General features: G+C 41.0%; 2 protein-coding genes across 2 annotated transcripts; one reads left to right on the top strand and one right to left on the bottom strand.

The window, feature by feature from the left end:
• The first annotated feature begins 745 nt into the window (after positions 1–745).
• On the top strand, positions 746–1,264 carry LOC125549364. Its single transcript, XM_048712799.1, has one exon. The coding sequence runs from the start codon at positions 776–778 to the stop codon at positions 1,076–1,078; it is 303 nt and encodes a 100-aa protein (XP_048568756.1). The 5' UTR covers positions 746–775; the 3' UTR covers positions 1,079–1,264.
• Positions 1,265–2,036: 772 nt separating this feature from the next.
• On the bottom strand, positions 2,037–20,598 carry LOC125546147 (THO complex subunit 2-like). The gene is made up of 33 exons (XM_048710310.1): positions 20,283–20,598; positions 20,058–20,183; positions 19,329–19,370; positions 19,130–19,189; positions 18,953–19,015; positions 18,649–18,729; positions 17,623–17,697; positions 17,485–17,532; positions 17,319–17,387; positions 17,101–17,234; positions 16,464–16,539; positions 15,680–15,870; positions 15,428–15,508; positions 14,968–15,169; positions 13,883–14,071; positions 13,727–13,807; positions 13,513–13,632; positions 12,733–12,792; positions 12,465–12,592; positions 11,647–11,743; positions 11,441–11,569; positions 11,259–11,362; positions 10,744–10,921; positions 10,482–10,633; positions 9,056–9,662; positions 8,846–8,950; positions 7,445–7,600; positions 7,297–7,377; positions 7,121–7,196; positions 6,782–7,044; positions 5,138–6,283; positions 4,627–4,916; positions 2,037–2,663 (listed from the first exon to the last, which is right to left on the bottom strand). The coding sequence occupies exons 1-33, from the start codon at positions 20,424–20,426 to the stop codon at positions 2,594–2,596; spliced, it is 5,424 nt and encodes a 1,807-aa protein (XP_048566267.1). The 5' UTR covers positions 20,427–20,598; the 3' UTR covers positions 2,037–2,593.
• Between the last annotated feature and the right edge of the window lie 5,856 nt (positions 20,599–26,454).

Below are 26,454 nucleotides of genomic sequence, written 5' to 3' on the forward strand. Positions count from 1 at the left end.
GGAAAGAGAGATATTATATCTTAATATCTTAATATAGAGACAGCTTTTAGCGTCGAACTCAAGATAACCTAGGTCTTTTCTATCACAAAACACATTAAATAAGAGATTTTGTAGATACAGTACCATAAGATACAAATCCTTAGAGAAGTTGTGTCTAAATGTGTATGATCTGCTTAAGATACAATGCGTTAATAGCACCTTGCCCCCTCAACTACACGGCTGTCCACTACCAATACATTTACATGAAGCATCAATTGTTTTTTGGAGAAATACATGAAGCATTAACTAATATCATGAGAAAGGAAGGCAGTCATCACAATGAAAAAACTACTATATGCCTTGAAATGGGCCTAGAAGTTGCAACTGATCAAATTTTGGAGATGACCTTTCTGGTGGGTGTGTTTGTGTGAGGGGGGGGGGGGAGGGGGGCTTACCATAGACATACTATATTGCACATTGTACTTTCCTCGATCTTCGACTGGTTTTTTGTTAATTAATCAGGCAATTCTTTTCATCTTAATTAATGGATTAAGGCCGGCTTCCAAACATTTAATATCCTCCTGCATATTCATAACTTGTATAGAATTACTTCATCCAAAAGAAGAAGATAAATATTACGGCACAAATTAGGCAGAAAACACAAAAAGCATCTAATAAAAACGTGCTAGGAAAAAGTAAGTACGGCCATTACATCCCCCTCTATATACCGCCTCCAAACGCCGCCGCCTCGACCGATCCAGATCAAACAGCCGCCAAGCACCAGTCACCACCGGCCATGGCGCTCCGGCAACTCTGCCTCTGTGGCCTGTGCGTGCTCCTCCTCCTCCAGGCCGTCCCGTTCGCCTGCGGCGGCCGCAGCCCCCCGCAGCCGTGCTACAAGACAGTGACGGGCGTGCCGAGCTGGTGCGCGGGGGAGTTCATCCTGGCGCTCTTCGACGGCGTCAAGAACCACCCCATCAAGGAGTACTGCTGCGTGCAGCTCGCCTGCGTCGGCGAGACGACGTGCACCTCCGTGCTCCGCGGCGTCTGCCCGCCCCCGAAGCAGTATCTGCCGTGCCCGCCGCACCAATACACGTAGCCTATATACATACAAGCGTGCGTGTGTGTTATGTGATCTGCAAGTTGACCGTAATTTGTCGTACCTGGAGGTTGTGCGCGGAGCAGTAATAATCGATATGCAGTCCTTCAGTCTGGGGTTGGACGGGGCGCTCACTTTGTGGTTCTTGGTCTTTTACAACGGTCATGTAGCTAATAATTCAGGAAACAATAAAGCACAACCTTGAAGGTTCATCACAAGATAGCAGGCAACTAAATATAGTACTCCCTCTGTACTAAAATATAAGACGTTTTTGTAGTTCAAATTGAACTGCAAACATGTTGTATATATTGGTAAGGAGGTGGTAGTATAAAAGTCTGCGGGGATGTCACTCCTGTCCCGCTCCCTACTCGACAGCTAGCGGAGATGCATGGGAAGAAAATATTGTTGACATCCTCTGCAACCCACGCAATGGGCCTGGATGCCTGTGTTGCGAACTTGTATCGCTTGCACTCTGTTCTGAGAGGGAGCTCGTTTTGTTTTTAACTTACAACTACGTTCTGAACACTGAAGCAGAAACGTACTTGTTGACAATTGCTACTACAAACGTTATTTTCCATTGGTCAACAACTGCCCCAGACATATAATCTGCAACAAACGAACTAAATCACCAGGCCAGGAAAAGACGTTTGCCAAAATTTGGCAGCATTAAACCAAACGAGTTGCTCTTGCCAGGAACCCGGGATCAAACAAGCTCCAAGTTCCACACAGACTTGAAGGTAAAAATCACACAGATACAATGAAGGCGACAGTCGACAACGACCAAAACAAAACCACCACACTACATGATGAACTGCAACCATCTCATTACTTCCCTCCATAAAGAAATATAAGAGCGTTAGCGATCTAAACGCTCTTATATATCTCTACAGAGGGAGTAACATTTAGTAGAACACGACGATTCAGACAACCATTTCAGTTAACATCTAGAACACGACGATTCATGCAACCATCTCAGTTTAACATCTAGAACGCAACGGTTCATGCAACCATTGTAACTGTACATGTACAACCTACTCACAACCCCCCTGCTATTCCTCCTAGACAGTGCAAAAAAGGAAGCCCAAATGCTTCCCACAGCAAAACTCTCTGCAGTTGGTACAAAATGAATTACAAAAATAGCTGGACGACAAACTGCTCATCCTTGTTTACAGCAAATCCGTCTAAGTTCATGGTATGGCCCTTGTTCCTTACATTCCACATTGCTAAGATGTTTATAACGACTTCTATAACCGACCATATATGTTCCTTGCAATCAACATTTTTCGCAACAATTTGCATCTGGACAGCATAGACGAAGCACTGCTGAAGGTTTTATCCTGTTGGTCCCCTTAAGCCCCAGCAAACCTTTCTAAAACCATGGAGTGAGGCATGCACGCTGAATAGTTCAAATATGCCCAGATACATCTTCCTGCTACAAGAAAGCGGCTTGTTCGCAGGTGCGCGTCGCCAAGTGAAATCTTGTTATGTGACAATCATCAAGACACCCGCAGGAACCTACTTCCGATGCTTCCTTTTTGCTTCAGTTCTTGGCCTCTTCTCCTCTTCCCACTCTCTATCATGTGTTCTGCAATTTAACAAAGGATTGTTAGGGAAACAAATCGTATAGAAGCCATGAGTATATACATAAAAATAGATCTATACCAAAAATTGTGGCTGACATAGAAGCCATTACATAACTTTTTTACTTTTGTGCAGATTTAGAAAGAACATCAACCTATGTAATCATCTTCTGCAGCCTTATTTTTAATATATACCTTACTGCTGCTACATTTTTAAGGAAAGATATTAAGCCTACTCATATCAATGTGACAACAAATTTATAGCAAAAAGCTCAAGCTACACTAAACCAACAGAAAGATCAACACAAATTTAAAATACATATATGACAACACGAACAATCACACTGTTAAAATGTGCTTCCAATAGAAGAGTATATTGCATTGAACAAGAGTAAGCTTCGAGTACTCCCTATTTTTAAGTAGTACTCCCGACGGTCAGGTGTATAGGGCGTGCGCGTGTTCCTAGGTCCTCAATTTAATAACTTCCTAGGTCCTCAATTTAATATAACTAATAAAATATATGTTATATGCCACCAAAAATATATATGTTTAGAAACTTTATTTGAAAACAAATCCGATGATACAGTTTTAGATATAACAAATGTTTCATCAGTCAAATTGAGAACCTAAAATCCCACCCCGACATTATAAACCCATGGTTTTCTGAGTCGCGCGACTTGTCGCAACTAGTCGACGAGTCGCACTGCCAGGGTTGACTCAAACCCCTCGACTAGTCGAGACTAGTCACAACTCGTCGACCGGCCAGGCTCGACTCGTCGACGAGTCGTTCGACTTGAACAAGAGTAAGCTTCGAGTACTCCCTATTTTTAAGTAGTACTCCCGCCGGTCAGGTGTATAGGGCGTGCACGTGTTCCTAGTCCCTCAATTAACTAATAAAATATATGTTATATGCCACCAAAAATATATATGTTTAGAAACTTTATTTGAAAACGAATCCGATGATACAGTTTTAGATATAACAAATGTTTCATCAGTCAAATTGAGAACCTAAAATCCACACCGACGTTATAAACCCATGGTTTTCTGAGTCGCGCGACTTGTCGTGACTAGTCGACGAGTCGCACTGCAAGGGTTGACTCAAACCCCTCGACTAGTCGAGACTAGTCACAACTCGTCGATCGGCCAGGCTCGACTCGTCGACGAGTCGCTACCCTTGAACTACTCGTCAACTCATCGACTCGAAAACCATGTATAAACCCGACCGGAGGGGGTACCAATTCTGCATAAACCAAACATTGACCTTGGTTTTGGTAGAGCTAGGATTTAACGGTGACGCCCATACGGCTAAAATTGGTCATAAATCTCATAGTTCTCCATCAATGGAAACAAATACTTTGGATGCTAGCAATTCTTGGTAAGGCATTACTCCATTGAACTGTCTGCGTCACGCAGCTATTGGTGTGCTAACAAAATGACAACTATTTAGTTATGTGTTTCTCTACATCATTATTGCACACGAGTATTTATGCTTTTCAGTTGTTAAACAACCTTCGAGGTAGCTTTCTAAATAGCGCTAGCTTGGGAACACAAGTGCTTAGTTACCAGCCATACCGTACCTAGCTAAGTGCATGACACCATGTTATCTATTAAAACTTATGAAGGTACAATGGTGAATTTCCTACATACTTTACCTGCATAACGACTTGTAACCTGGGAATGCAATCATTATTTTATTTGACTAAATATTTTTCTTCAATTTAGAAACAGGCATACTAGAAGAGGTTAAAGAAAAAATGTGCCACAATTTGCACAGGATATTGCAGTTTACGATCTTGTATGTGCAGAGCATCTGAAATTTAAGGGTTTTTTTGTAAAAGCGACGATTTTGCAACTTCGTTCAGTCGACGAAACTGATCCTTCCCAAACAGATTGTGTGTTTCACATGACAGCTAATAAGGTATAAAGAACACATTGCAAAGTGGAAACTTCATTGTTTCCTAAACTTACTGGTCAGCCTCTCTACGACTTGTCTTGCTTGTTGAATCCTTGGCATGCATCCTAGGAAGGTCATCAGCATGTGATGGCCGATGCTGTGAAATAGCACCCTTTCTTTCTCTCTCTCGTATTTCAAACTGTGAGTTACCAGGTCCAACGCTCGGAGGCTGTGGAGCAGAAGGCGCATATTCCCCAGCTTCCAAAGCAGACTGTTCTCTTTTGATCTTCCGCCGTTTGGATGCACTATTAGGATCACTATCTTCTTTCACAGTATTACCTTTGTCCCTATCCCTGTCATCTACCTGTAAAAATAACAAAGTATTAGAGATCAAGCAAGAATGTCCATTACGATCCCAAGAGTGATTGCATGCCAAGTCACATCATAAAAGCCATAGAACTGTTCAGTAGATGAATAAGTACAGAGCACAAGACACAGATCAACTTTTATAGATATAACTGAACTAGTGAGCAAATAAATGATCACAGATCACAGAAGAGTATTAGGGGGTAAAGAAAAGTTTACCTTGCTTGATGAAACATCCCTATCTTCACGCTTTCTATCCCGAAGATCTTCCTCTCTTCTGTGCTTCCCATCATCCTGCGAGAGCGGAGCATTCTCCTCCAAGTGCCACCTTTCTTTCTCATCACGCCTGGGAGACGACCGTTGGGTATGCCTGGTGCTGCCGCCCCTTCGGTCACTGTCTTCATCTCTTCGGTTAGCAGCGACTGATTGGGGTACAAAACTAGTTGGAAGAGGTGGAGGTGGTGGCAAGCTTTGCCCTCGGAAGCGTTCATCAGAAGTATGTGCTCGGTCTATGGGTTCATGCTTAACAGTATGTGCTCGGTCTATGGGTTCATTCTTAATAGTATATGCTCGATCTATGGGTTCATTCTTAATAGTATGTGCTCGATCTATGGGTTCATGCTTAATTTTGTTCCTCTCCTCCTTATTCCTGTCTTCTCTTCCTTTTTCAGGAACTCTGTCTTGCATCTTTTCAATAGAACGCTCTCTCCTTTCCAATGATCTGTCTGTTGGTCTTTCAACCACATCTTCTCCACGGCGCCTCTCAGACCGATCTGCTTTTTCTCTATGATCTCTGTCATATTTATCATCAAACTTTTCTTTTAATTTCTCTGTCCGAATTAGGTTTTGTTCCTCACTAGCACCTCTCTCATGATCCACAGAACGAAATTTATCTACTGATCGCGAGTCCAATTTTTTTTCTTTTTCCGTATGGTGCTCTGGCAAGTCACCATCCCTGCCTTCAATCTCTCCTTTCCTTCGTTTACCTGTCCTCTCTTGTTCTTCAACAGGAACAGATCTTTTTTGCTGTTTCACGGTAGAATCAATCAAGTCAGCAGATTCACCTTCACCGGTGGGATTAGCTGTTCCACCGCTATGTGCAGCCAATACTGTTGATCTTTGGGAGGATGCAGATACCTTTCGTGGTGCCGGATGTACATTACCATTTGTGCCAACCAACGGACTAGTGGGATTAGTATCCAGCACACCATCAGCTGCCTGAGACAATACTTCTCTGTCAACAGGAATAGCAGAGGCTTGTTGATTAAGACCCCTGCTAGTAGATCTCCCAGGTTTTGCATCTTCCTTATCGTGCTTAGATACCTTTGCAGCATTTTGTACAGCACGCTTTTGTGGCGCTCTAGTCTGTTAATAAAAATGATTAGAACAATGGAAACCAAATGTCCAATACTAAAAGGCTGACTAATAACTGCTATGTTCCATGACATACTAAAGGACCATAAATGGAACAAGCGGATTTTGTGCTACCAAAAACACCTCAAGCTGTTGTTTTGAAATTTAAAACAAAAAATGTGTGTTTTGAAGTTCCATAAAATTCCTAAAATTTTACACGTAGAGATACACTTAGCGACTTGCAAAATTTTCTGAAAAAGGTACATCCATCTGCGGAAAACAAAGAAGAATGAAGGGCTAAAATAGAAATTATTTTTGCACCATTTATAGTGCGTGGGCAGTCCATAAAATGCTAATTTTGCACTAAAATGTACAAATACACATACTATTGCGATATGCACATTTTAGAAAGTTTTTGCGATCCCGAAACCCTTTTTGGAGTCAAGCTCACATGAGCTTTTCCTATAAATTACCCAATTGTTACCGTCCACATTATAAACTGAGAGGTACCTCAGGTTCTGCAGTAGGCTTCAAGACTTTAACTCCATCATCGGACAAAAGTTTTGGAGGTTCATCTACACCACGTGCAACCCCTGAACCTTTTCCTTGTGCAGAGGAAGATGGTATTTGACTATCAGATCCGTTTGTAGTCGAGGCATTCTTCTTATGAGCATCAGGCTTCATTGCATTTTCTGACCTTTCATGCCTACCCTCTACAGATTTTGCACGAACGCTATGATCTTTTGCTGTCGAGGGATCTGCATACTGATTTCCTGTAGGAGATCCAAGGAATAGTTATGCTCCAGTTAATCATAGTGGTTCTGGAAAAAAACTGTGTCTTCTACTTACCAGCAATAGGTTTTGCAGGCACTGGCTTCAGATCAAGGTGACCCATGCCAAACTCTTCTTCAGATACCCATGAACTCTGCATAATAGTCGGGAAATCCACACATGCATCTCATAATCATGCACAAAGGTCCCCTGATACGGAAAAAAGGCACCAGCAAAGAAGTGGTAACACTTACCTTGCGAGCTGCCAGAGCAGCAGCTACACCAGTGGCCAGTACTTTCAGATCTTCCCTTTCATCCCCCTTTAGCTTCGCAACCTGGTAAACATATTTGTGAGCAACAGCCCAGCAGCATATCATAAATGGTGACTAATGATGTATTTACCCTTTTCTCGATGTTGATACCGCTTTTTCGCATGACAGGAAAAATACTAGTTATCTTTGTGAGCACAATAAGGGCGTTTCTGATTTCCATATATTCTTTTGATTCCATACATTGATTAAGCACCTTGGTAATTCTTCCACTCCATTTCCAATGAACCTTTCAAAAGCACAGAAAAAAGATGTTCAAAAACATATGCAAAGAATGTAGCAGGAGAACAGCATAAAATTTTGGATATTAGAGATTCACTTGTGATTATTTGTTTTTGTTAATTCAATTCAGGTGACGTGAATAAAATGTAGAGAGCAAAGCAGCACATGGCAATAATAGATACTAGGATCCATGAAAGCATGCTGAATTTATACCTGGATTCAAGAAACAGAAATTTCACCAAGAAAAATGTACAGATGCTCACAAATAATAAGTATACGCAGTGGATCGTTTTGTACATGTACAAATACATATACACATCATTGAAACTTGCAGGTATTAACATTTTATTAAAAAGGTAGCCACTACACTACTGTTGCACAGCTCACATTTGACCAAATGTACAGCTCAATAAAGCCAACACGCCTAGCACATGCAGCAACAACTGCCACAACTGAAATTCTCTTCAAATAAAAAGGCTGCACGATAGGGCAGCACCACAATTCATGAACTGAGCGCCAACACGTTTGAATGAAAAAGAACACAGGGCCTGGTTATTAAGAGCAAGCTATCTTGCCACATTTTTGCAAATGTAACAAGCTGACAAACTATGAGTAGAAATATTTTATTCCTGAGGAAGCATCCATATCTAGGAACTAGCATGCTCACAGTCTCACACAACGTGCCCTTTCATGAGCACTGGAGACACCAGATTTAGATTGAATGAGAAGACAGTTTGTGAATTTGTGAAGGAGTTCATTTGCAAAATTGTGAATCCATTAAATAGTCCATCAAAATCTGGTGTGAAACAGTGCACACTAGAGTAGGAGTTGGCACCTAAACATGGTTTTGTGTATTAGTATATTCCTCACAGGATTAACTCCTGAGCTAAGACAGAACGAAATTTATTTTTATATGGTCATCTATGAAGCAACATAATAGATTTAATTTCTATGTTGATTACATGCCTAACAAGAAGCTTACTTGTGCACCAGATTGTGCTTTTATACTACAAAACGCCTCTAGGAACTCTTACGAACATACAACCGTACCATGCAACTTGAGTAAAATTTAGTCCTAAAATTTTAGTAATGGTGATCAAAGCACAGAACAGGCTTTCTATGTTGCGATCACCAGTTCTACAATTTTTAGGACTAAGCTGTACCAAGGAAATGACAAACATACAGAGCTTAATTATGCGTACAGAGCTTAATTATGTGACACACATAACTTCAAGGAGTGTGTAAAGCATACTTTAACAAACTGAGGATAAGATACGCGTTGACTATTTGGAAATCTGAAGTATACAGCGAATCCCGGCTTATTTCCACATTCACGCTCATATACTGATTCGTCACTCTGCAAAAAGTTGTATTATGCAAACTCAGAAGCACTAAAACAACGTAATAACCATCAGGAAAGCTATGGCGAAGAGTGTATAGCACACTTGAATCAATAAGCTACCTTCCAATGGTAAGCCATCTTCAGGGTCTCATGAAGAAACCTTCCAAGCCTGCCAGCCTCATATTCGGTACAACAACAGATCATTGGCTGTAGTGTCTTGCAGATGAAAACATCTATATGATTCACCGTGTTGAAAAATGGAGTCCCAAGTGAATGCATCATCTGAACGAATGTAGCACAATACACAGCATCCTGCATGCTAAGAACACAGCGTGGATATATGCACCGCTGGAGAAATTCCATGTTGATCTTCAGTGCGTCCGGACTGGAACTAAGCCATTTATCCTTTTCACGGGTTAGTCTTTGGAGCACTGATATAACGTGCTGTTGATGCTTGTCAGATTCATTGTTCAATTTGTCCAGCAAATCTTGGATTCTCTCCTTGTCCTTCTTACGCCGTGATATTGCAATGCTAGAGTTATCTGAGTTATCTTCAAGTTGTTTGAGATTTTCATGCAGCTTCTTAATTTCCGCATCATAACGATCTTTTGGAAAATGAAGATCATACAGTGTTAAACCCCAGAAAGTAGCATACAATTCAGGTGAAAGACCGTTCCAGGCTTTTGCCGGCAAAATTGTTCGGATTGTGTTGAGAAGATCTGACCACCTGTAAGAAAACAGAATACAGCAAACTACATATGAATCAAACCTAAAATACTATCAATGAAGTTCAACCAAGTTCATTTAGAAACAGAAAAATTGAACCAAAGTTAACTTCAACGAGGCTTAAACAGTTAAAGTATAAGTTTCTAAAAGCAATCATTCTTAAGGCATAAGGTAGGTTCATTTTCTAGCCAATATTGGACAACTCATGGGCAACCAAAAGCTTTAATAAAAATTTGCCTAGCCAATTGTATGGTAGGGCTAAGTTGGCTGAAACCAAACATACCCATAGTAGCTAGTTCCCTACCAGCTTCCAAGGACACAAGATCTTCACTTATCTTTTAGCGGTAAACAGGAGAGGATCAATTCTCAGAAGTGTACTCCAATGTTCTAAAGGGTATATAATTTATCTGAACTTACCATCCTTAGTAATTTCCTTCTCAATTTATTTTCAACATAAACCCAAAAATGAAAATGGAATAACTAAGACGTGCTATTTTCATGCTCCCAGAAACACTTGTACCCTTCGTTTGGAAGAAGAAAAATCAAACAGTGTATTTGGAAGTTCCAACAAAAACTGAAAAGAAATCACACTACAATGTGTTCATTTGTGGTCTGCACAATAAATAAATGGACAATGGACTAAACTAGTACAGCAACTAAGTGCACAGAGTATTGCAATATTTCCATGTGAGAGTTTTTTGACAATATTTTGCAATGGATTTCGTTAGACATGTGTAGGTGAGCCAGGCGTTGTCTGTGATGACCCATACCATTGAATAGATGATTAAACGACTCTCCACAGATGTTCATAAAAGCTTACATGATTGACTTCTGAGATGAATCGCCATGCAAGATCATTTCATCATATGATACAGACTCCCCTTCTTCATTGTCATCCAGAGGCCAACAGGCCTCGCCACCGTTAGCGCTTTTGAAAAGCCTCATTACAGGCCGGTATATAAGAAAAGCAACCTATAATGAAGAAAATTGCTAAGATGATTACTTGAGTGGAGGCATGATAAAATTATGAAATCAGCTCGCACATTGAAAAAAAAGGAGTGCACAAGATATGAGTGCATTACGTCTGGCTCGATATGATATTTATAAACCAGATCTTCCAGCGGAGGTATTAGTTGAACATAGGTTGATGGAGCTACAGCACTTGAAAGAAACTCGGCATACTGAAGCAGTATTCCATGGCATCTATCAAACTGCTCGCTAACCATTTTGATATATGTGGCATCTGCATTTATTATAATCCTGAAAACAATAGCAACATTATCAAGTGTAAAAGAGCAATGCAAAGAGTAAGAACTTAATATGACAAGCTTTTAGGCTAAAACATGAACCCCAGAATGCAGATAATAAAGCTTTACATAATTGTTGCTTTCTGAATATTTTCTTCGACATATATTTCCTAAAAAGTAATTGCATGATTACAGAAATTCAGTAAAGAATTGCATTCAATTAGGATGCATCTATAATAACCATCAGTCTGTCACCTATATTAAATGAAGTCCACTTGGTCGAGAGAGCAGAACAAAATAAGGAGGGGGAAAGGGCACAAAGGATTTAGCAAGTTGAGACAAAATCTTACTTGGATCTGTGTTGGGCAATGAGCAGTAGTAGAGGAATTGCAAGTTTAGGTTCATCTTTTGGAAGCAAAGAATCCCTCAATTTGTTAGTAGACTTATTCAGGACCTATAAAAAAACGATTTGGTAAGCTGTTTATTTGACCTCATCATGAAATAGAGAAAAGGCCTTGATTCCTCGCAAAACCTTATAGTTCCGTGTTGATCCAAACAGCGAAGATTGAAGCCGCAATGTTTCACTTCCTGCCATAGCATCAACCTGTTCATCAGTCATGTTCTCAGTGTACTGTACATTTGCCATTTGCTGAATGAGTTCCTGCATGGTACATCAATTTAAACTTCAGATTCATACAATACTAAGGCAGCAAGAAAGTTTCGACATAGCCAACAAACCTCAAGTACAACAAGCTCAGTACCCAATCCTTTCTTCAGTTGATTAACTATGTATTGGAAGAGGCATTTAAGCTCCATGGAAAGATGCTTCTTGCAGCTGTTAAAGTTAATTGGTTCAGAATAGAAGCATAAAGATAAAATTAAAGACAATAGTAATATTGGGAAGGGACACACAAGCACCCCAGTGATTATAGAACTACTGCTTGCATTTTCATAGCATTAAGATTAAATGTGATTAACAAATAATAACAAGGATCTGGAGTCTTGGCAAATGGTGATATTTTATTGTACACTTCTGTAGACGCGATGTCAGAATGAGCAAACAAATGAGAGGGGAACTCAAGATTATGCACAAGATAATGGCAGGGGTCCTTAGTGGTAAAACAGAAGGTAAACCTCTAAATATTAGGTTGTAGATTGGTTACCTAATGCTGCATTAGCATGTCTAAAATCATTGTCGCGAGTGTTCGACATAATGTATAGCAAGCTTATCTAACGATGCAAGAATGCAAGTACAGAAATCTTTGTAACATTTATTCAAAAGAAATTGCATCCTGCGCAGATATTCGTTACATTTAGTTTGATGCTAACCACTACGACACAGAAAAATGTCAAAAGCTCAAAGCAAATTTTAAATAGTTATAGTACCAGATCATTGTTTGTTCTATAAAAGCCATATGACAAAAGCACTTAATATGCCTAATAAGAAGGAAGATACATGACTGAATGTCGCTGGATCATCAAGTTTAACTAAAGTACACCACATCATGTTTTGTGTAAATATAATATGATCACAGGCAGGAGTCAAAACTACATACAGGTGTCCCCAGAATGATGCCAGACACTGAAGCCAGTCTGACAGGTTAAGGCCGTCATCCTTTACTTTCTCACGACCACCTTGAGCCAACCGTTCGATTACAATATATTGCAAAATATCATATTCCACCTGTAAAAGAAGCACATTTAGACAACGGTGTAAACTTGACTTATAGAAACAATTCAAAGACACATGCAGAACAATTACAATCAACTCTAAAAAGGGCATGAGCATCTGTATAAAACATGCATCACATACGCAGCCAATACCTGAGTCAAGTATTTAAATGCATCCACAACTGGATTTATCATGTCCCTGTATGCTTCAACCTGAAAGTTGTGACAATGTATTGTAGAGGTAAAAAGATGAAAGAACTGAAGATAAAGCATAATTACACAAGTCAAGGAAGGATTGCAATTATAAAGGTGAGCTTCCAGAATCATTGAATTGTCATAATTAACAAATTAAAAATAATATATTCATAAATCATTTGGCCAGACTACTTCTACAAATCGGTTGCTTCATTAAGTGATGTGTAGCCATAAGGGGCATGTTCCCTCTGCACATGTACATAACTACATATACCATTCTATTACTAATAAGTAGCAGTAGGAGGCTCTTATGCTTTCTGGTCCAAAATGTAAATAAAAAAACACGCTCCATTGACATTAATCATTTGCAAAGACCCCCCCCCCAAATGTACATTTGCCACAACTGAGTCCTTAAAGGGATGGCACAGGGGTGCGTAGTGACAGTAGACCAGCATTTGAGGGCCTGCTGCAAGCTTATAGTTGATAAGGATCATACCCATTGGCAGATGTAGTGCACGGAGAGCTAATGTGGCCAGGGTTAAAACTACAGTATGCACTCTGTGAGTTCAGCATCTAGGCTAAAAACATAAAGAGCCGAATACAGTCCAAATGGAGCTGCCAGCAGATTTAACTGTTGGCCATCTCCAACATCAGAGAATTAATATTGCATGTTTCAGATATGACTGCAGTATTTATTATTGCTTTGAATATTGCATGTGCATTGTTGGTTCAAAATACCTGTTGGACAATTGTCCGAAGCACAGTCATTGGATTTGCATGGGCAAGTTTAGCCACCATGCGGCCAAGCTGCTTCAGATTTTCCTTGGCCAGCCGTTTTAAGAGCCGTCTGGTGTCCAGCTAATTGAGAAAATAAGGATGCTGGTGAATTTAAAACTCAAGATAAAATGGTAGGCGAAAGAAAGAAAACCCAGGCATGGAATAAGCAGGCAACCTTTGCTGTTTGCCTTGCAGCAAGGACAATTGGGTTTTGTTCAGTGTCCTTCTCCCACTCACCATACAAACGATAGCGCACCTAAACATGAACAGTGCCAGATTGATTAAAAAGGTAGTGCAGTACAACAAGTAACGACCAGGGAGCATGACAGACCTCATAAGGAAGAAGGGAAAGAACTCCCCATATCTCCATATCAACAGCAGGATTGGCAGGTATAAGCTGCAATGAAGGAAGCAAGCATGACCCAAGTGCTTCTTCAACCTGAGATTCTGGAGACATTACACCTGCTGTACGGGCTGATTCTTTTGACGAGGCATGATACACCTTTAACACTCTGCAAACCTGAAAATGAACACATCCAATGTGCTATTAAATAACAATATCCAAAAAAAATTGCCACTAGATTGCTCCAGGCGGAAGTGCATAATTGCAAGTAAAGGTGTTCATAGTCATATGACCTTTCCTAGTCTTGAGGATGGGATTGGGGGTGTTTGTGTGCTATGATTGTATAATAGTCAGTGATAACTGGTCATAATGGCTTTGTGTGCTAATCCGTGCAAATTTGGTGGTTGGTGCTAATCATTTCTTATCAGGTCTTCTGTTACTTGGAATTACTAATAATCATGTTAATTGGCATTTTGGGTGTGGGTCAGTACCATTAGCATGCTGAATTCAGGGAATCGATGCTAAATGTGCACTTAATTGTGTTACGAAAATGTTGTTAGTTACAAGATATTAACAAAATCTAGGGAGTGCAATATGGATAGTCTGTTGTTGTGAGAGGAAACAAAACATAGGGAGGGTATCTTTTGGGAGAGGCCCCATATGGAGATCTAGGGAGTGAGACAAGGGGAGCTGCTGAAGATGCTCTTAGAGCATTTAAATACGACAGTTGACCGGTACCCATATCGCTATGCCTGCTGGATACAGCAGATAGACGGTGGACGTAGGCACCAGCTCAAAAACTCTGCTCTGCATCAGGGATGGCCATTTTTTACTTTTTAATTTATTACAGCAATACAAGTGAGGAAGCAAAATCCTGGTCATAACAACCACTGATGAGATGAACTTGTGATATGGACATATGGTATTTTTGTAGTTTGTAAAGATGTATATAACGAACTAATAATCTATGACATAAATGCAACGAAGAATATCTCAAGCATATCCAATAAGGCAGCACGATATTGAGCAGGTACTAATACAAGAAGAATGCAGCAAAAAAGATCTAAGGATACCTTCTGGAATAATTGTGTGTCACGGTGAAGGTATGGTCCACATGCGGCAAGCATTTGGAAAAACTCCTTCGGCAGATCAACCAAATAACTTGGTGAAGAGACAGATGATGCATCCATCATATGAGTGTCGATGTTACGGGTGATTTTGTGATGTGTTTGACAATATGTACTGTAGGCTGACGAAATAGTCTTCTCAACAATTCTGCACAAATGGAAGTAGGATTGAACAACATAAATTGGGGAACTCAACCATTGCATTACAATAAACATATTCGGGCCATCATATGCCATATTTCACGGAAGTAGAGGCAATAGGATTGAACAACATAAATTGGGGAACTCAACCATTGCATTACAATAAACATATTTGGGCCATCATATGCCATATTTCACGGAAGTAGAGGCAATAGTATACAACTGCTAAAGCTGCTAATAGAATATGCAGAGGAAGTTGACAAACCTAAATAAAGCATCACAAATTTCAACGTGCTCGACAGGATTTAGCTGTGCAAGACGTTCAAATAGTAGCTGTGCATGGTCCCTGGCAAATAACAGCAGAAGTCAATCAGTGACATTTATAACATGTCCAAGAAGACAGATGTGTTTTACTGCAGATTTGAAATATACCAACTGAGCATAACAATGAAATGTTATTATAAGAAACTTTGCAATATTATAATACATTTTAAATCAATGGCACTAGAGATAATACCAATCATGGACTGAGAGGAAACCAAGAAGAAGTCCAAGCTTCTGGTTCTTTTCTATCTCAGGGGCTCGTTCATCAATTATATCATTTTCCATCTCCAGTGCTGTGTATAAATCGATCGTTATTTCTTGCTTCTCTTCATCCATAAGGTCCTTTCCAGTAGCAGCAAGATTTATTTTGCCTATTTTAGTAGCCTGGGATCAAGAAAGAGATGAATAAACTCCATAAGTTGAATCCCTGATGTGTCCATAATTACTAAAGCGTATTGAAGATCAATGCAGGCATTTCATAAAGTAAGACCAAATCTGCATGCATAGCTTGAGATATGTCCAGTCACTAAAAACATGGTTACTGCAACCAGTGGAACAGCTTAATCAGTGTCTCTACTTGAGGTAACTGCAAATATGACACTTCCTCAAAGCCGAAACTACAAGATGACAATCAAAAGAACAACTCTTATATGTTTGCCAGTCGAGTTCCAATTTCAATGTGGCAACTTGTTTTTAGTCCTCTCATGTAGTGATTCCTACAAGAACTATCATGGTATTTGCATAAACAGACTTTACACGGTAATGTTCTCGAAGTATCATGGTGTTTGCTTAAAGATACTTTACACGTACTGCTTTCCTTTTTCAAATGGAAGTCGTTTTTAAAATCTAAAAATTGAAGCATAAAAATCATTGGGATTACCTTGTAGTGACATTCATATAATTCTCATTTATAACCCTGAGGAACTCAGCAAATCCTTTTTAGAACAGAATGAATTCAACAAGAAAATTATCCTAACCTCATCAATTTTCCTTGAAACAAAGGAGCCAAAATGCTCAAACGCCTCATCATCATTCGGAAGTAAATGAGCATAGCTGAAACAGAAGCCATGAACGTGTCTTGATTTATGAAATATCTGAGGTGCAGTTGGAAAGGATATAGCAACACAAACAGATCCAGCAGCAACACTAACTTGAGACTACGGATATGGTCAGTCAGTTACTAAAAGAACTAATACCATTGATACTACATATGATTGTTTTTCTCGGTATTGTAGTACTAACTATCTAAGGAAAATAACCTAAAAAAGTCTAGTACTGCTCGTGTAAGTCATCTTGTTTTTCTCGGTATTGTAGTACTAACTATCTAAGGAAAATAACCTAAAAAAGTCTAGTACTGCTCGTGTAAGTCATCACATAGTTATAAGAAATGGCCATCAAAATAAGAGCAGAAGTTGAAGAGGGAACCGCAAAAGGAATGTGATGTTAAAAATAAATAAATAAAACATGTATATAAACCTTACAAAAATATGATCTTCTCTTACTGCAGATATTTATAACAAAATATTTTAAAAAATACTATTTAAGGAAGATGTCTGAAATAGCAGTTTGCGGTCAAGAAGTGTAGACAAACACAATAACAACTAGAAAACTTACAGATTATCAAGGTCAATAAGGCCAGATTTGACCAACAGCGCTGCTATTCGGAAAAGGCCAGATGGAACAGGGCTGTTTACATCCAATTGTTGATAATATTGAAATTTAAACCCCAAAATTTGAGCAGCATGGGACTGTAAAAATGAGAAGCCGTAAGATGGGCTGAAAATACTGCATGAAGTATGGTAACAATCTTTACAGGTTGACTAACAAAATACCTTTGGAAAAAGAGGTATAAGCTGATAAAAGATACTGTTGTCTGGATAGAGTTCAAAACATTCCAACACCTAGCAGGCAAATAAGAAAGAACATAATCAGATTATAGCAGTGACATACTTTTACAATATCAGATAGCAATACCGGGATAAAAAAATGAGAACTCACAATGTCAAATACACGATTCGGGTCCAGGTCAAAATGTCCAATTAATGACTGTCACAAGAACATTATGTTATAATTGTTTACATGCTGAAATCATAACATGTGGGGAAGAAAGAAGATTCCAAGTAACCAACACCGAACCTTTACAATGCTGATAGTTGCTGAAGAAGCATTTTGGCAAGCCAAATCTGAACCTACTTGACAAAGTAGGGTTACCTGAATTACAGACAAACAAAGGCAGCTAGGTCAAAAAATACACCATGCTCCAGTAAATCTTTTAGACACATCATTTACAAACTAAGCAAAGAATGGAACTAGCCATAAATCCCACATGGTTGCGATTTAGTCTCAAATAATTTCAAATTGGAAGTATAAGAAGTTAGAACACATGTGTGGAATTGTGGATATTTACATCTAATCAATGTAATCACACTTACAATCGTTTATAAAAGTATCTATATTAGAGTTTACCCTCTAGGTTTGGTAGAACACGTGTTAGAAACAAAGGAAAATTTGACTGCAGAAAACTGCACTTGGTTGACATTGCCAATTCTATCACAGCCCAGAGACTGAGACACGTCATAAAGTTGTGTGAATTTGCTAGTAGACACCAAAGTGTCTAATAACAAACAAGCATGGTTATGCTAGCGGTTTTAGGCAAGAAAAAGTGTCCAGTAAATGACTACAACTTCATAATGTGGTTGGGCAATAACATCATTTTGTGGTGTCTGGGCATATGCTAATCAAGTGCAGTGTTCTATAGCAATTTTTCCAATAAATACTTTCAGAAATACAGGTTATTTGGCTTTCCAGCCTTTCCCTATTTTGCATTCCAGGTGTCCTACTCTGTAATTTAGGATCAAAATTTAAATCAAAGTCTGGAATTAGTTGATCGTTTTACACTCCCCTTGAACTGTAAATGCGTCCAGTCAGTAACTCAATCAAATATTCTTCGGTAATTGAGGGCAGTATCACTCACCAAAGCATCAGTGAAAAAACTAGAGCACACTAAGGACAAATTTCTACGTTATGTTACTCATTTCAATTTCATAATATAGCATGAAGAAATAACAATGGTTACTGAAGTTCCAAAAAAAATTATGGAACGAACCAATGCACACCATTACAAGAACAAGAGGTAGAAGTTTCACAGGCAGATATACATACCAACTTGGCGTAGCCCTCACTTTCCTCTCTTACAAGGTTGAATTTAGTTTGCTGATAAAGAAGTCGTGTGTTGACTCTGACCTGTTGCCATTTATGTCAAGCGACAATTAAAAAATGATGCAGTAAACAGGTAAAGAATGGAAGTGTGCAAAATAAGAAGAATGGTGCCCAGGAACCATGTTTAATAGATATCGGCAATAATGTGACATGGTATATTGTATTTCATATGAGCACGAACAAAAACATCAGGAAGCAATGATCTCAAGTGATAACAATATGCATAGTATTAGTATGTGACACATACCTCCTTGGCTTTTAAATCCTGGCCTTTTGACTTACTCAGTTCAACCTCCCATAGGAACTCTTCCTTCAAATGTGCACATACAGGAAACAGAGACAGCATGTGTCAGCTGCCTTGAATCATGAAAAGGTGGTTTGGAGAAAGGTATGGTACCAAGTATGACGAAAAACAAATACTCACTTCACATCGCTCTTGAAGAAGCCTAGGCACAATCAATGAAGACTCCACGAGCGACTTAGTCTGCAGCCAAGAGTATTTATAAGGAAATTAGTGAGCACTAAATCCTCCACCCAAACAAAGTAGGGCACCAAGAAGATAGATAGCCATTTGCATTGGTAAAGATATGAATAGGTGTAGAAGTATTAAAAGAAACTGTTACCATTTTGACAAGACGGCTGCGATATTCACCAGAAATGGTAATCTGCAGATTACTACAGGTCAGATCATCAACTAGGAATGCAGCACTCAATGATTACAAGGAAATAGCAACACAAGGAACGGAATGGTAAATCCAGATTGCATGATTCTGAAATAAATGCATCTTGGATTTAAGATAGATTCGTTCACTAAACCACAAATCTCTGAGTGACACTCCCCGTCACCTGCCTCCACCCAATCAGGTACCAGTCGACAATTGGCGACTCATAGATGACAACAATCTTGGCAACTGTTTTCTGCTACGGATACAAAACCCCTAAATGGAAAGCTAAACACCCCGGCTCTATAATAATTAAAATAATAATGAATAAGTTTGCGCTCTCAACCATTATAAGGTTTGCTAGTGGTATTCCAAGAGCTGGTAGTTTCATGTTCATCAGAAAGGGCATAATTTAACCATAGCCTTTAGCAGGATACTTTTTTCAAACATAGCCTTCAGAACTTGTTCAGAGCTACCACATGCTATCACTACCAGTGAGATATCTATGCATGACCGAAACATCTTACAATTCAACCAGGTTGTCACTTCAGCTGGCACAACAAGTAACACAGCAAACTGGCCAACAGCTAAGTATTGCATTACAGTGCTATGCTCAATGGCGAATTGACTAATCGGACACACTTCATCTAAGCACCACACAGCAGCAAAAAAAGGACTCAGAATACTCACATCCTGCCCTAGGTGTGCGACGATGTCGGCGAGCACCGAAGCGGACTCCTCCTGCCGCGCCTCCTCCACAAAGACGACCGAATCGAGCGCCGCCTGGCACTTCTGGGGCGGCAGGTCCCCCCGCACCTGCACAGCCCAAGCAGCGCAATCAGCCCCAAAATCAAAAGCCAACTAACCCATCTCGCCGAGCAAAACCTAATTCGCGCAGCAGTGCAGGGAGCTCACCATCGCCCAGCAGAGCTCGTAGAGGAAGCGGGCCCTGGGGACCGGATCGGGGAGGCGGAAGGCGGCGGCGGACTGGCCCTTCCATTCGCGGAGGCACTCCTCGGTGACGTACTTGTAGTCCGGCGCCTGGAGCGGGGGCGACATGGCGGGCGGGCGCGGGTGCTGGGGGCAGGGTTTTGGAGGGGAACTAGGGTTTCATGGGAGGTGGAGGAGGAGGGGGCGAGCGGGCGACTTGGAAGCGGAGACGACCTATGGGGGGCGGGCGATGCGGGTGCAGGAGAGGGAGAGGGGGGGGGGGGGGGGGGGGGGTGCGGGGGCCGGCGGCGGCGGCAGCGTCGCGCCGACGAGGGTGGGTGACGGCGGCGGCGGGGTGGGGTCGGAGCGGCGAGGCGGAGGGAGCGGGCTCGGGTGGGGCGGTGGGGGAGTCGCGGAGAGCCGGCGAGGCGCTGTGACGGCGGGGGCTGGGTCGGGTAGAATCTGGCTGGCCTCACGTATAGATGGGCTGGGCCTTCAGCTCGGGTACAGCCGTGTAGGTCGGTTTGCGACACGTTTGACAGGAGTATGTGTATTTCTCGAGAAAAAAAATCTGCATATGTGTGATATTTTTACTCGGTAAAAAATGCGAGGTTACTGGGTAAAGTTCACCGGAGAAAGCATCTTAAATATAATTAAAACTACATTGAGATTCCGAGGCCATTACTGCCGCCAAAACGAGCCGCCAACGTGTTCTTGCCGCCGCTCCTCTATCAAAGCCGGCTTGACTTTGTCGATAACAACGGGGAAGTCTTCGTGCACATGCCCCTAAGGACCAGCGCCCTGGAGCCGCAGTCATCGCCGTTGGACCCTTGCATACATCTGAAGCACCTGACACACAATCTCGTCACATAACAAGAAACTCTAACCTGACCACCTCAAGAAGACTGAGCGACAGTTATTTCCGAACATATGGAATACTTTGTTACATACATGATACATGCTGCATTTTTTTATTATGTTGCCACATGTGTGTGTGTGTGAAATGTTTAGGATATCACGAGAAAAAAAATGGAACAATAATGTTAGATGCGTAGGAGAAAATATAGTGCAAGGGTCCCACATTGAGAAGATCAACCCAGGTCCTGGATTTAAGTGTGATTCGACAGCCAAGGAGGTGGACGCTATGGGGCACACTCCACCCACGTTGGCGCAGCGTCTGCCAGTTCGCATAGTAAGAGTGAACCCTTAAACCACAAAATTAATTGAATTGCCTTTTAATAAAATGTGTGTGGGTGGGGGACGGGGGGAGTAGATAGTGATGATGATAAGAAGATATAGGCATGCAATGGCATGGAGGGCAATCTCGATGGTGACAGGGTCATGGCGGCGGGGAATATATTTTACGATGGTGGTAACAGTGGGATGGGTGGGAGACTATAAGGCGACAATACATGGAATTCAACGTGGGGAGGTCAGGGTGCCGGCGTGGAAGAGAGTCGGAGAGATGTAAAGGTCGGGTCTTTGTCAAGGCGAGAAATGTAAATAACGCATCTCAACTTTCAGTATTTCAAAAATAGAAGCATGATAATATAATCAAGGCATATGAAGGGATGCATCTAGAACTAAGATACGTCTAGATACATCCCCTTCTATTTATTTTGATGACAAGTATTTCCGGACGGAGGAAGTATATTTCTCGAAAAAATAAACAAAACTGCATATGTGTGATATTTTTATTTGTTTAAAAAAATTGTGAGGTTACTAGGTAAAATTTGTATGACCTGCATTTTTTCGAAGAGGATCAGATCTATTATAAAAGTTTACCGAAAGTAGAAAGCATCTTAAATATAATTAAAACTACATTGAGATTTCGAGGCCACTACTGCCGCCAAAACGAGCCGCCAACGCATTCTTGTCCCCGTTCCCCTACCAGAGCCGTCTTGACCTTGTCGATGACAGCGGGAAAGTCTTCGTGCACGTGCCCCTAAGGACCAATGTCCTGGAGCCGCAGTCATCGCCATTGCACCCTTGCATACATCTGAAGCACCTGACACCAAATCTCGTTACATGACAAGAAGCTCTAACATGACCACCTCAAGAAGACTGAGCGACAGTTATTTCCGGACAGAGGGAAATACTTTGTTGCATATATGATACATACTACATTTTTTATTATGTTGACGCATGTGTGTGTGTGTGAAATGTTTAGGATATCACGAGAAGAAAAAATAACAATGATGTTAGATGCGTAGGAGAAAATATAGTGCAAGGGTCCAACATTGAGACGATCGACCCGGGTCTTCGATTTAAGTGTGATTCGACAGCCAAGGAGGTGGATGATCTGGGGCACACTCCATCCGCCGGTGCAGCATCTGCCAGTTCGCATAGTAAGAGTGAACTCTTAAACCACAAAATTAATGGAATTCCCCGTTAATAAAATGTGTGGGGTGGGGGGAGTAGATAGTGATGATGATAAGAAGATATAGGCATGCAATGGCATGGAGGGCAATCTCGGTGGTGACAGAGTCATGGCGGTGGGGAATATATTTTACGGTGGTGGCGACAGTAGGATGGATGGGAGACTATAAGGCGACAATACATGAAATTCAATGTTGGGAGGTCAGGGTGCCGGCGTGGAAGAGAGTCAAAGAGGTGTAAAGGTCGGGTCTTCGTCAAGGTGAGAAATGTAAATAGGGCATCAACTTTCGGTATCTCAAAAACAGAAGCATGATAATATAAACCAAGGCATATTATATGGTGAGATTAAATGATATATAGCATATCCATATGATATAATAAAGGGAGTGCCTAGAACTCATTTAGATGAGATATAATTTGGTCTCATTCACCTTGAAAACAAAAACAGATACAACCCACGTCAGCCCACACGTATCTTATAGCATCACATCCAGTGGCTAAAAAAGATGAATGAGACCAAATTATATCTCATCTAGATGAGTTCTAGCAAAACTGTATAATAAAAGTAAGGCATATATGATCAGATTAAATGATAGGAGTATATAACATATCCATCTAAAAAATGATATATAGCATATCCAGAAACATTTTTTTAACTTAACATATCCATTAGGATATAACGATCCAAAAAAGAAAGATAATTAGGCAATGCTCGTCAAAAAGTAATTTGATATTAATGCTTGTCAAATTAAGCAACTCATAAACAGGGTTCCAAAAATACAAGCCGCCAATTTAATACGTTCATTGCACCCTCCTCGCCAAACGCCCCGAGGCTGCAAATCGAATAGACCAAGCACCTTGCGGCAATGGCGCTCCGGCAGATCTGCGTGCGCGGCCTGTGCGTGTGCCTCCTCCTGGCCGTCGCTCTCGCCGGCGGCGTCCCGAGCCCTGTAACGTAGCCTGCTCGACCGCCACGACTGAGTAACGTAGCCTGCTACTTGTCCGAGTGCCCGATACGCATGTATGCATGCGCGTGTGTAGTGTGTGTGATCTGCAACTCTGCTTTCGACCGTGGGTTGCGGTTGCAGTTGTTTGCTGAGTGGAAGATTATTTTTCGTTGCTAAAACGTGGTTCGCGCTCTAGTTTTGGTCCAAGACACGATTTGCTAGCAAATGTTGCACATGTGGACGTGGACGATGGCCACGGTGGTACACTTTTGCGCGCACGTTTTTTTTTATGCATTTCGGTTCTTAGACCCATCACAAAGGAGCTGCGATGCGGAGTGGTGAAGACGGCAACTAAGGGCATCTCCAACAGTGATCCTCAAACCGTCTGCATTCATCTGGGCCGAGTGGTTTGGACACCGCAAGTCATCCAACGTTGTACCTCATCGCTCTGCGGATCGGTATGGACGTCTGTTTTTTCGTAAACCAGAGGCAAACCGAGGGTCTGGATCACTGCCATACACGCGTCTGACACCCTGAAACCACCTAAAAAATCTTTTCCGTGCAAAGCGGTTGCCGCACATTCATGTTGCTCGAGAGCGCAAGTGCCGCATTGATGCTGGTCCAGAGCAGACACGACCTCTCACTAGTGCCGACATTGAAGCGGCGCGCGGACCGAGAGCGCTGCCTGCGCCGCGTCCCACTTTCCGTGCTTGTTCAATGATGGAGCGAGGTGAGTTGACGGGATGGGACAGATATCTACCACATTCAAAAGAGCGGCCCCTCCATCCGCCTAGTGGGATTATACATGCACCCTAGCCAAGAAACTCACTCCGGCGCGGGCATTGACACACCCCGCCGGTTGGCCTGGCTGGCATCCGCTATTTAAACAAGGCCATGCCCGACACAAACCGCACCACATCACCGTCCCGCTTCACATCCTCCTCTGTGCACCAGCTCCACCATGATCGCGAGCTCTAGCACGTTGTAGAAGAGCCTTTAGACGGAGTAGAAGCACAAACTTAACCACACTAGCATCCGACTGGCAAGAACGCCATGGAGGGAGGATAGAGGTAGGCCTGCCGGTCAGCTCCCCGGAGGTCTCCAACAACAAACAAACGATAGAGGCGGCCTCCGATAATGGAGGCGGTCTCCGATGATGGAGGCGACCTAGACGACGAGTTGGCAGCCCGCGCCGTTCCATGTCAAATTGACCATGGAATAGGCGCAGGCACACTACAACACCAGTCTTCTTATAATCCTCTTTTGAGGTTGATATGAACACTCCTGCACTCTATGTAGTGCAAGTGTTGGTGGATGTTTATGAAGAAGCTGGTGGCTGGCTGCCACTACTCGTTGGAGAACACACGCTGGTGTGCTTGGTGCTAGATTTTTGTAGATAGTTTGTATAAACCTAGACATGCCAATGTTCAGATTAGGTGTGGAAGTAGTTTTTGCAAAAGCAAACATAACTTGTTTAGGTGTGCATGATTGGCATTTTTTCACATTGTGGTACCTGGATGGCAATTCACATTAGAAATTTTGATTAGGTGTGTAGGTAGTTTCTTAGAAATTTATTATTTGGATCTTGGAGAAATTTCTCGTTTAATTTCCCAGCAAAATTTGCCATTAGCAAATTTTAGGTACATGTTACCATGCATAGCAAATATTCCCCCCTTGCGAATTTTGCCCTTGGATATTTTGAGTTGCTTTTTTTCCATGCACAACAATGTTTGTCCCATGTATAATGCCACTTGCAAACTCTTCTTAAACCAAGTTGTTATGTTTTCTCTAAATTTGCCATCTTTTTTCAAAAATAAGAGAATTCCTAATTCTTTTTGCCATGTTCACATGAAGCTAGCATGGCACTTTTATCCGTTAGACCATGACATTTTTTATCAATTAGGCCATCGCAGGTTTAGTGTGGGTAGCATGGCATTTTCATTATTTTAGACTATGGCATTTTTATTATTTTAAACAATGGCAATTATATTAATTAGAACATGGTAGTTTTGGTGTATGTAGCATCACAATCGTATTATTTAGAGGATAGCATTTTTACTATTTCAAGTGATGGCAATTTTCTTATTTTTAGACCATGTAATTTTTATTATTTAAACCATGGAAAATTTTCCAATTTTTCGCCATCATTTTTACAAATCAGCTTTCCCAATTTTTGCCTTTGTCAGTAGAAATATTGAAAAAAAATAACAACTAGATTACTATATGTAAATTTCCATGCCAAAAGTTGTTGAACAAATGTAAAATTTTCTCTTAGGTAGCATGGCAAAATTTGTTAACACATGGCAATCCAGTTTAATCAGCTCGAATGTAGAAACACCATGGTTACTACCAAGGCACATGGCAAATATAGCTAGCTAAATGTAAAACATGTGGCAACTATGAACCATGTCTAGTTTCACTAATCTGTAAGCATGAAAAATTGTAGTTTTTTGTTTTTCACACGATGGCAACTTTACATTTTCTTAAATGCATATGGAAAATCTAGAAAACATATTAACATTGCAATCATTAAAGAAAAAATAATCAAGTAAAAGGGGAAATATTTTTTAGAGCACGACAACTTTATTAATTAGAGCATGGCAAATTTACTAATTAGACGATGGTAGTTCTATTGTAGGTAGCATGGCAACTTTATTACTTAGCTCATGGTATTAATTCAGACCATGACAATTTCTTTTTGTTTTCACAACTAACTTCCCTTTTCTTGTACCATGGCAAATCCATTTAACATGCATGTCATGGTAATTTCTTTATTACGAAAATGTTTGGACTGGTCAAATGGCAATTGTCAGGGGAAAAGTGTGGTCTAT

The sequence above is a fragment of the Triticum urartu genome, chromosome 3, assembly GCF_003073215.2.
Source record: "Triticum urartu cultivar G1812 chromosome 3, Tu2.1, whole genome shotgun sequence".
NCBI lineage: Eukaryota > Viridiplantae > Streptophyta > Magnoliopsida > Poales > Poaceae > Triticum > Triticum urartu.